Genomic DNA, 12031 nt, shown 5'->3' on the forward strand with positions numbered 1-12031 from the left:
TTGGACTCCCAATTGAGAACCTTCAGGATAAACATGTGTTGGATTTACTTTTCCGACTCATTTTGCAGGTTCATTTGATTTGATCCAATGTGAGGAATCTATTACTGGCAGTATTCGTAAAGACTTCACATTATGTGCAGCGTTCCTGCATGGTGGGCATGCAGCGACCTGCTTGACAGCCACCCATCTTGGCATTTCTCGAGATGGGTGTGGTGTCCATCTCAAGAAATGTTGAGATGGATGGTCATCAGGCGCAGCGTTACTGCATGCTATGCTGCATAAAAATGACCTCATTCGTTAAAAATGATCCAATATTATTCACTGTACATTTTTCCCTATTCTGGATGTTGTTCTCAGTTTGTTTTGTGGTTAATTAAGCTTTATTCATGAAGCTCACGCTGTCACGATCAGTAGCAGTCTGTGGCAAATTAAGAACGTTTCTTAGGCATTGCAAAAGAACTGATTTTAGCTTTTTCGGTCATGATTGTGTTATTTGGTTTTGTAAGAAGGGTTGTTATTTGCATATTTTCAGTTCTACTTCATCAATTTAATTTAAGTCTCTGTTGCATATGCACATAATTTATTGTTCTTGTATTCTTAGAGAAATTTGACTCCTGACAATTGTATCCTTTTGTGTTTGTTTTCTAGGCAGCTATTATATGAAGAGTTTTGTATTGTTGGTTATTAGCTATTTGTACATGGATGTTCAGTTACTTGTAACAACGGACAGATACTTTCAGTAAGAAATGTGCATGAAGATTGCTGAAGGATGGATCAACAAAACTCTTCAGTTGAGTATTTTTTTCTCAATTTTGCCAAACATTTGTGAATTTGTTGATCAGTATGTATATAAATGGTTATACAGTAACGACGGGCTAACTGGATTCTACATTTGGAACAGTGTTGTGAGAGGCGTACGCCTCAGTACTTGAAGCGTACGCCTCACAGGCGAGGCACACGCTCAAGGTACTGAGGCGCACACTCAGTACCTGAAGCATCGGTGCCTCCTCCGATCTGTGGCTAATTAAAACCGAAAACAATTACACAATGAGCAGAGGAGGATATTCCGGCGAGATTTACGGTGGAATTTCTTCTCTTCGTGGCCTGAAATTGGATTTACTCGCCGGGAAAAAAGCAAAAGCTTCCAGCGAGTTTAACGGACTGAGTTCTTCCGACCGTTGCCGTAACCTGCACAGAGTCACAGACCCATTGGGAAGCAGAGCTGATACCCTCTGATGAGGTTTCCGGCGAGGGGCAGGGGGACTTCTTCTCTCCGCGACCGGAATTGAGACCTACTCTCTTGATCATGAAGCTTACGCTTCATAACATGTTCAACGCCTCGCTTCGCCTCATCGCATTTAACAGCCTTGATTTGGAATTTATGGAGGGTCATTTTTCATACAAAGACCATTATAGTTGTATTGATAGGCATTAATGTGATTACAAACAGTTTTTTATTTGCTAAGTTGCAAGTGTGCTAGGCTTGGTAATAAGTCTACAAGGGCTCCACACACCTAGTTAGGTAGGTCAGCTTAAGTTGGTTAAGCTAAAGGACATCAAGAGTTTGATACTTGGGGTGCATGTCCTATGCCGCAAGACTGATATGGTATGAGACCTTTTTGGTGGGCTGGGGGTTTCACATTCATCAGGCATGAATGACAAAGGGATAGTTGAGCCCATGAATCCATTCCTAACCATCTTGCATAAGTGGTTTCCTTATTTATTAGAAAAAAAAATGCTTGGCTTACCCATGCCACCAATTATGTAATTTGATTCTTTTTGTTCACTTACATGTGTGTGTATATCAACGAGCAATTGCTTTACTAACGAGTTACAACGTGTGTTAACTCTTAATTGTTCCTTGTTTTCCTTTTAGGCCTACTGTGAAACTATAACTAGCTTGGAGATGCTCTCTCTCTCTCTCTCTCTCTCTCTCTCTCTCCCCACAAGGATGAGTGGTTGATCTAGTATGCAAAATATATAAAATGGAAACCCTTTGTTACAGCTAGTATAAAGGGTCTGAACCCATGACACATGCACATGCTAGTTGGAGTAAGGATGTAAACTGTTCGAATTCAGGTTGGATGTGGATAGTAATGGATCCGTTTAATTGTATGCTGGCTAAACGTATTTAAGTTTGGATGGTGAAAAAAATGCTCATATAAATAGGATTTTTTACATGTTGAAATCAGATATCCATCAATTCTGGATAATAGCAAAAAACCAAAATCATATCCGTATCCCAATATAATATTGAGAGTCATTAGAACACGAGAACTGAAATATGAGAACTAGAAATATGGGCATTTCCACACCTTTTTTGCAAATTCAATCATGTAGATGTGCTTGGCATGGTGATTTTTTTTTTTAGGAATCAACCATTGGGTCATGTAATTTCAATGAAAAATGTGATTTTTGAATGCTTGAATATTTATGAAGATTATGAGTAATTGATTTTAAAGCTTTAAAAAAATCTAGTTTATGCATCAAAATAGGATGATTCAAGAGCGGGTTCTTATAAAACCAAGCATACAGATTAGATTCAAGAGAAAAGAACAAAAAAATCATGAAAAATGGTGGTTTAGACATTAGTTCTCATATTTTCAGTTCTCATATTCTAGTGATTAATAATTTCTATATGATTTTAACTTACCAAAATTGGCATCTCTGCCGACGGGTCTTAATTTGAGCTGCATTATTTGTAAGAACATGTCTCCCCTACCTCACCCATCCTCCGTCCTACTTTAATTCAATGCTTCTCAACGGTCAACCTCTTCATTAAATGCTCTGATGCAACTCCTCGCTACCAAACAAAACGTACCCTTCAAGGCTAAATACGTACCAAAATGAACATGGTTTTTTTGGGGAATACATCCAAAGATCTGCAATATATTGAAAGGACCACTTTTTTAATGGTTAGTTAGAGTGGAGAATGCATCCCATCATCTTAGGATGGGATCCATCCTGCATTCATTAATCCTAACCGCTCAATCAAACTAGGATTATCTACATTCTCACTTAGATGCGAATCAATCCTAGCCGTCCAAATCCATCAGTTGGACAGCTAAGATGTCAGAAGACAGGATCAGGGTTCTGACGTGAGGTTATGTCTTGCATTCATTTTTCTTACCAATGAAAGTGGGTGTAGGGGTCAACAGTCTTCATCATCTTCAGCAAACTGAGACACCATCTTCCGCACTCATTGTTTTGCCCATAGTTTCACAAAATTCCTAAACTTTCTTGCCGGAAAATCTTGCCAAATCAAGAGGATGGGGATCGAACGGCTGTGGAGTGGGTTGTGGAAGGCCGGACCATCGGGATTTGGAGCATGTTCTACGGCAGAACAAGTCACAGAGGGAATCGATGCATCAAACCTCACTGCCATTGTCACCGGTCTCTCTCTCTCTCTCTCTCTCTCTCTCTCTCCATGCCCATTCTTTCAAGTATTCATTCCTTCTTCTCTGTGCACATTTATAGGCTTGACTTCGTATTCAATAAGCAGTTATTAAATAAAAAGTTTATATTGTAATCCATATCAAATACAATCTACATATTCCTATAATAATATACTTGGATACTCCATAACTATCTCGCTCTTCTCTTTGTGTGTGTGTTTTCTTTCTTTATTTTCATCTCTTCAGCGTGTTTCAACATAGAATTCGGAGAATTCTATTTCAGAAATTGAAGGCCCAAAATTGAATTTCTTAAGACTCTAATTCTTTTGTTTGGACTCTTTCATGGAATTCGGATTTCAATTCCTGCTTTAATTCAATAATATATAGTAGAAGACATAATTTTTTCACTGCTTTGTTAGGTTTGAACTTATAGATGCGATTTATTGAGTGTTTCTTTAATAGAAAAGAGGTGTTGGATTATGTTTTTGCAACATGTAAGTTGGTTTTCCAATTGCTTCAAAAATCAACAGCCTACAATGTACCTAAATTTTATGAATCAAAAAGTAATATCTTAACATTGAGAAAAAGATAATTTAAAGTGTGACCCCTAAGAAAGAAGCCACGTTGAACACATTTATGAAGTTAGATTGAGCAGCTACAGTTTGCACCTATAAATTTTCAACTAGATTTTAGCATATATATATATATATATATATATATATATATATATATATATATATATATATATATATATATATATATATATATATATATATATATATATATATATATATATATATAAGGTGGTAGCTGCTAACTGCCCTGCTAGCCAAGCTTTTGAAGGGTTTTTTAGATCTTTTCCTTAAATCTGATCATATAGATGCGTTCTGCACGATCAATTTATTAGGAAACGAGATAAAAACATGATTTTTTAATTCTTGAATATTTATGAAAATCTTATACCATCGATTTTTAGATCTTATAAAAACCTACCTGCTTATAGAAATTGGATGATCCAAAAGTTGATTCTTAAAAAATCAAGCATATATAACACATCCGTATGGTCAGATTTAAGGAAAATATGAAAAAACCTTTCAAAAGCCTGATTAGCTGGGTGGTTAACAACTGTCATCTTTTCTCTCTTTATATATATAATATATAGATATAAGGAATTAAAAAACCACAAAATACAAAACCTACTAAATGAAACACAATAGTAGATTTTCATGATTTTTCAGTGATTTTTTGAAACTCTGACCATAGAGATGTGATCTATATATATGCTTGTTTTTATAGAAATCACTTCTTGGAACATTTGATTCCAATGCATGGATAACTTTTTATAAGGTTTCAAAAATCAACAGCCTACAATTTTCATAAATTTTTGAGGCTCCAAATACCATTTTTTCATCCAAAATGCATGATCCAAGTGTCGATTTCTAGCAAATCAATCATGTTGAACACATCTATGGGGTTGAAATTTTGAAAAAAAAAATACCGAAAACCCACTATCATGTTTCATTTAGTAGGTTATGTATTTTGTTGATTTCCATTATATACATATATATATATATCGGCTTGTTTTTTTTCTCACATCTAACATCATAGATGTGTTCTACATATTTTGTTTAGTGGGAACAAACTGTTATATTGTCAGAATCTGACTTTTATACAAGTTTTTTCGGTGATCTAAAAATCAAAGGCAATGGAGGCATCAATTTTTTCAGACTCATAAAAACATATTTTTTCAACAAAAAAACATGATCCAAGAGTCGATTTTCACTAAATCGAGCAAGCTGAACACATCTATATGAGGTTAGATTGTGTCAAAACAACTCACATCATGAGATTCAAACTAGATTGTAGGCACAATTGATTGTACCAAATATAAACCCTATATATATATATATATATATATATATATATATATATATATATATATGTGTGTGTGTGTGTGTGTGTGTGTGTGTGTGTGTGTGGTTTCATATCAATGATATAATAAATGATCTGTCTATTTGCTTTTTTCCCTCTAATTCATGTCAAACATGCATGAACACTTTTTACCCCAAATATTTGGGTTTTTGGTCATAATAATTCTGGCGCTCATGCAGGAGCAACCAGTGGCATTGGAAGAGAGACGGCAAGGGTTCTTGCTCTTAGAGGTGCTACGGTCATTATTCCCACAAGAAACCTTGACAGTGGGCTCAAAGTGAAAGAGACAATCCTTCAAGAAGTCCCCACCGCTAAGCTAGACGTAATGGAGCTTGACCTTAGCTGCATCAGCTCTGTCAGATCGTTTGCTACTTCTTTCACCTCCTCAAAATACCCTCTCAATCTTCTCATGTACGTAGTCCTTCATAATTTTGTGAACTGAAAAGTGACTTTAAATTATCATGTGGGTCTCAGATCATTTTGGTGTGCTTTTAACAGAAACAATGCAGCTATCATGTCCTGTCCCTTTCAGCTTTCCAAAGATGGGATAGAGTTGCAGTTTGCCACCAATCATATCGGTAAGCAAAACTTGTATCCTATATCTCTATATCTTTTCTTTTTTATCTGTGAATATTCTTTCGTTGATATCTTCAATTTTTATGTTGGTCGTCCCTAAAATAACTTTCACCAAAGATGGTACAAACATTAAAGGGCAAATGTTCGGTAGTAATGAATATATAAAACTACCGAGTAAAAATTACTTTTTACATACATTTAAAATTTCTTCTTTATAAATGAGACCTGATGTAATATATAAGGTTTGTTTAATAAGAAATGGGTTTTGAATAATGTAATTATGATATGTAAACTGGTTTTTAGGGCTTCAAAATTCAATAGACCACATTGCACCGAAATTTCTTGAGTCAGAACATTATGCTCTTAACATGTTAAAAGTATGATCCAAGGTCCTATCAAAGAGTCCATACTCAACATACTCATGTGGTCAGGTTTAGTCTATATACAACTTGCACCTATAATTTCTTGCCTAATGGTTTCATACCTTCATTATTACCAGATATATACCCAAATGCAAGGGCATGCAATTGAATAATTTGAGTTTGAATTGGTTAGGTGAAATAAGTGTTAACGGTCAAAGGGGTTCTTTTGGAATGCAAGGGAAGAGGCAGACGCCCTTTTTTGAGTTTCTCTGCACAAAAACATGATTGCACCATTATACAATTACAGCATGAGTATGACAGCAAATTCTCCAACTTTTTGTAAGAGCAGAAAGGGACACATTTTGATAAAAAAAAAGCTTTCTTTATTTATTACTGAAACCCATCTGGCAGATGTGCAACTGACCGTCCATCATATAACCAGATAATGCATCCACGGGTTGATTTTGTAGACCTTCAGGCATTCAACTTTATGTCTCCTCATTTCAAATGGTCAATCTCACAGTTTGGAATTCTACAAAAGAGAGCCAATCTCATGCAGTCTGATTCTGTCTGCCCTCATGTAGCTGGTGTCGGATCAGGTGATATATCAAAGAATAAATTTTTTGTGTTGTGAAATCACCACCGTCCAAGGCCAGCATCATTCCCATTCCCTGTATAAATAATGGGACCCAACATAAAATGTCATCATTGTTGGTGGTGATAAAGGCACGGACGGTGATGATGTTAAAACACACAACATTTATGTTTCGACATATCACCTGATCCGTCCTGGCAAGTAGCCATGCTCTCTGAGAGAGAGAGAGAGAGAGAGAGAGAGAGAGAGAGAGAGAGAGAGAGAGAGAGAGAGAGAGATTCAACATTACCACTCATGAAGATCAACAAAATGTTGAACCCATGAACTGAACAAGAGCAAAGCCAAAACAAATAAAGAAAGGAGAAGAGAAAAAGAACATCAGAGGGCTCACGCCGGAGCCGCTTGCCCAAATTGCAGCAAAAGAGAGGGAGCTTCAGCAGGAGGGAGCGGAAGATCACTAAGATGCATACACAAGATCACATAAACATCTATCAAGATTTTATGCACCAAGGTTTTGAATGTTAACCAAAATTTGACGAAAATGAACATTGTTTTGTGCCATCCAAACAAACCACCAAGAAGAAGTAAGCAACCACATTCGCCAGATGAACCTCCACCTCGTGTTGTGCCTAATACAAACCGGTCCAAGATCAGATATAGCACAAAAGACTCCTCCTTAACAAACACTTTTGGATGCCTCCAGGTCCTGCTAAAGAGTTCCACAAATATTGAGCAAGACCAGAACAAGTGAAACGTAGATTCTTTTGCAGCTTGACAAAGCACGCACCAACTCGGGAGCTGAATGCCTCACTTCTTTAAATTACTATGGATCTGGATCCTATCATGCAAAATTAATCAAGCCAGGACTCGATAACAGGGAGAAGGACCCTTCGCCCAAAGCACATCCTCGAGCAACCAATCAGCCCCCGGGAGGAGCAACAATCTATAGACTTTTTTGGTAAGAAACTCTCCGCTTGGCGTCAGCACCCACTGCAACCACTCACCAAAATTTTTGGAGTCCTCAAAATGGTTTCTAAAATAGGCTAAAGCCCTAAACCATGATTTACGCAAGTGCGAGAGCGCCAAACTCTGGGTTCCCAGACGAACTGGGATAAGAGCAGAAGCCCCATATTTAGCAAAAAGCAAACGAGCATAAGGGTTGTCCGGTTGGTGGGTCAACCAACATTGCTTGGCGACAAGAACAATGCTCTGCAGTTTGGGCACAGAAATGCCTAAACCAGCCATACACCGAGGTAAGACCATCAAACGCCAACCAATCAAGTGACACTTACCCTTGAGTTGACACCCAGACCATAGAAAACCTGCCAACAAGTGCGTCAACTGCTTCTCTACTCCCACAGGCATCACAAACATATACATGAAAAAATCTGGAATAGTTGAAAGAACATGTCTGACTAAGGTTAGACAGTCGACGATGGGAGAGAGAGAGAGAGGTGATTATACCAAAAGATCAGCCAAACGGAAAGACAAACTACTGGTCAAAGGGGAGCATTTTTTAGCGGTACGTATGAGCCAAATAAATAAAAAAAGACCTAATTAGGATCCAGATCAGAAAACAATCTGATTTCTATTTCTTTAAAGTGTAAAGATTTTTTTTTTTACCGATCCAGTATTGCCACATATATTTCAGATGCGGATTCAACCCTACTTTATCGGGTTTGATTCAAATCTGGATCCAAATTCTGATCTTTCTTGTCAACTTCAGATCCAGATTCTGATCTAACATGGTCCAGCCCATATCCAATCTCTTTGCAGCCTACCATGACCCCACACTTCTCCATCATGACTCCAATCTGTTTGTTTTGTGTGTACGTGTGCACACGTGCATGGCATTAATCATCTTTCTTTGACAATAAAAAAAAATGAATGCAGGGCATTTCTTGCTCACAAATCTTCTACTGGATAAGTTGAAAGCCACAGCTAAAGAAAGTGGAATAGAAGGAAGAATAGTGAATGTAGCTTCACTTGCCCATAGAAGAACATACCCCTCCGGCATACGGTTTGATAAAATCAATGATCCCTCAGGGTGACCATCCTTACCTGTATCTCGTTATCTAACTTGTTTTTACTTTTATAACAAATGATCATTTGTTTGCTGCCTTTTTTACTTTCTTTTTTTTTATAGCTATGCACCCTATGCAGCCTATGCTCAGTCCAAGCTTGCAAACATTCTTCATGCTAAAGAACTAGGTAGGCGTTTGCAGGTAACTTCTAACATATTGATGATGCTCTGCAAGTTAAGTTCATTTTAGTATAAAAGTGCAAATTAGGCCTGCTAAATGTTGGTTTTGCATACTTGACTAAACCCAGTTGAAGTGCTTTAACACGCGCAAGGAATGCATTATGTTTTTTTACTATACCCAGTTGAAGTGTTTTAACACGCTCAAAGCTAATGCATTATGTTTTTTTTTTTACACAGTATCAATAAGTGAAATTTCACTATACACTCATGAATCATGCATTTTTAAGTAAATCAAACTGTAAAAATGGATTTACCATGGTTCATTCACCATCAAATATGTTTTGAATCAACAAATTTAAATATGAAAAAATGCATTCTAAGGACAAAAATGTATGGTTCACATTGTACTAAAATGCAACTACAGAAAAACAAAAAAAACACAAAAAAAAACTTTTCACATCCAAACTGCTAGGTGTGAAACATGATTTATGCTAAATAAACCATGACCAATTCATTCATAAGGACCAATCTCCTTGAAAATGCACAAGTAAATAGATTCACTGATTGATATAATATGCACAGCCACATAGGAATGGTATATATCTAGAAGCACATACCGTGAACACACACACACACACAAGGTTTATTATCATTATTTTTTAAAAGAACTAGCTTTCCTTGCCCACAAGGTCTCTGGTAGGGGCAACTCATGAACGTCACCAAGCTGAAGGGATGCAGTGTGCTATCACTTGCTGTGAGGCTGAAGCTGGGTGTACTTAAGGATCGCTTAAGTGCATGCCTATGTGACACATGCCAATCTCATGAGTGGGGCCTGCATTCTGTTGTTGTGGGGCTCATGGAATGTTCTCATGTGCTGTGTCACATAGTTAGGCACTTAAGCAAGACCTGGGTCTCTTTCAGGTTTTTACACCAATGGGGCCTGTGAATGACTAAAGTGTATATTTTATGTTCTCCAAAAACAAAAGAAAAAAAAAGGCAATTTCCTTTTTCACTTCATGTATATTTTATGTTCTCGGTGCAAATGTGCAGCATTTATGTGCGCGTGTGCGCCATATAAAATAAACTTAACAAACATAAGATTAACCATCAGTTCAGCTATAGGGTATCAACTAAGAAATCTTTGATGTTGCTCCTACATCTCTCCTTTATTGAAGGATCTTCAGGAGACCATGCAGAAGCCAGTGTTGTATATATATAATTCTGATGTTCTCTCTCTCTCTCTCTCTCTCTCTCTCTCTCTCTCTCTCTCTAGGAGGAAGGGGTTAACGTGACCGCCAACTCTTTGCACCCTGGAGTGATACCAACAAACATAACTCGGTACATAAAGTATGCAGGTAACATGATACACTATACATTTCAAAGTTTTGAGACTTACCCAAACGTCTTAATTAGCAGATAACACTGTTTTCTCGTAGGCTTTTTCGTGTCCATGGCGAGGGCCTTCTTAAAGGACACACCACAGGTAAACTTTATATGCACTAGCACAGAAGTAGCATAGCACTCCACCAAATTAAGTAACACTAAAGCTTTCGATCCAATATAAAGTTGCCAATGTATCAAGTATTGTGCATTGATTTATGACACAAACTTTTGAAACCAAATTCATGTATCATTCCCTGAAGCAATTGCTTTAAATATCTATCTATATAGATAATTAATTTGATATATGCGATACCTCTCCTTCGGTTTCTAAATCCATCTTCTTTACTTAAAATTTGATCTATTCTGCAAAAAAAAGGAGACATTGCTCTTCATCCAAAAGTATCCAAATTTTGATCCTTGATACTCCTCCATAGATCGTTCTAACTGGATAGGAATAATCAATTTTAACCCGAATGGTCTGTAAGGGAACCATACCTCCTCTGATCCATTCAACATGGGCAATTTCATTTCCGTTGCGACAAATAATATCACTGACTGAGGGTGTGGTCTATTGCAGGGAGCAGCAACAACCTGCTATGTGGCTCTCCACCCAAATGTGAAAGGGGTATCTGGGAAGTACTTCAGCGATTGTAACGAGAGCCAACCAACTCCATTTGGAGCTGATGCCAGTTTAGCTAAGAAGCTCTGGGAGTTCAGTGAGGAATTGCTGAGCACAAAGTTGGGTCCCAAATAGTCTCCAATATATCATCAACAGTAATCCAGGCATTCATAGAACAACTCACTATCAGTACTTCTACGGGCCTTCATTGAAGGTTGTTGGCTAAGATTGCAAGAAGCTCACCAATCATTCCTGATAGCTGGCCTAACTAGAAAGGCCATGAATCTGCCTCCCTTTTAAGTTAAACATTGGCACATGATTAATACAAACTACTTGTTTCATAATCAGCATTAAGTAAAGCCAATGCTTTTTCAAGAACACATTATGATCTTTCCTGCATCTTGGAATTAATGTTTGATTAATTGCACCATCTAATGGCACCTCATAACTACTTAATTATTCAGGTGAGATAGATATCTGCTCTTCAATATAAAGAATAACAAAAAACAGGTTCAGGTTTTCTTTTTTTTGGATTGACAAGGTGGGATTAGGCAGAACCCTACCATATTATACCGAGTCGGGAAACCACTCCAGAGGTTTATGGTTCCAAATCTGATCACTATCTAAGAAACACATTCTTCCGAGTTCGCACACATTGAAATTGTGTTCTCTCTACGACAGTGGAACCTCTCAAATCTGAATAACAGAACCATGAAACAAGAACTCATCGGATTTGGGGATAATTCGCCCTTCAATCAATCTATCAGTTGCCCCAACTCTGTTTCTTAGATGTTCTTATTCAAGAACACAAAGCAAGCATGCACACACCACAATTAATCTTGGCACTTACATGACATACCCCCAACTTAAATCCAAATCAACAAACCGTGCAAGTACTCTGATCCATATTTGAGCCTACATAGTACTCTGATCTTACGAGTCCAACCCGGGTAGCTAATTGAACCT

At 37.4% G+C, this 12031-nt stretch overlaps 1 protein-coding gene across 1 annotated transcript; it reads left to right on the forward strand.

Moving 5' to 3' along the window:
* Positions 1-3129: 3129 nt before the first annotated feature.
* On the forward strand, positions 3130-11445 carry LOC149838324 (short-chain dehydrogenase TIC 32, chloroplastic-like). The gene is made up of 8 exons (XM_090006517.1): positions 3130-3393; positions 5507-5738; positions 5826-5905; positions 8754-8907; positions 9007-9085; positions 10337-10418; positions 10500-10546; positions 11024-11445. The coding sequence occupies exons 1-8, from the start codon at positions 3270-3272 to the stop codon at positions 11198-11200; spliced, it is 975 nt and encodes a 324-aa protein (XP_089862643.1). The 5' UTR covers positions 3130-3269; the 3' UTR covers positions 11201-11445.
* The last annotated feature ends 586 nt before the right edge of the window (positions 11446-12031 follow it).

This window comes from Nuphar pumila, chromosome 5 (genome assembly GCF_984573655.1).
Source record: "Nuphar pumila chromosome 5, dmNupPumi1.hap1.1, whole genome shotgun sequence".
Taxonomy (NCBI): domain Eukaryota; kingdom Viridiplantae; phylum Streptophyta; class Magnoliopsida; order Nymphaeales; family Nymphaeaceae; genus Nuphar; species Nuphar pumila.

What these genes read in the sequence shown, in the direction of transcription:
- LOC149838324 (XM_090006517.1), top strand. Translation starts at nt 3,270, where the DNA reads ATGGGGATCGAACGGCTGTGGAGTGGGTTGTGGAAGGCCGGACCATCG. An exon ending in TACCCTCTCAATCTTCTCAT is followed by an intron (nt 5,739 to 5,825) that starts GTACGTAGTCCT and finishes TGCTTTTAACAG; the next exon opens with AAACAATGCAGCTATCATGT. An exon ending in AACTAGGTAGGCGTTTGCAG is followed by an intron (nt 9,086 to 10,336) that starts GTAACTTCTAAC and finishes CTCTCTCTCTAG; the next exon opens with GAGGAAGGGGTTAACGTGAC.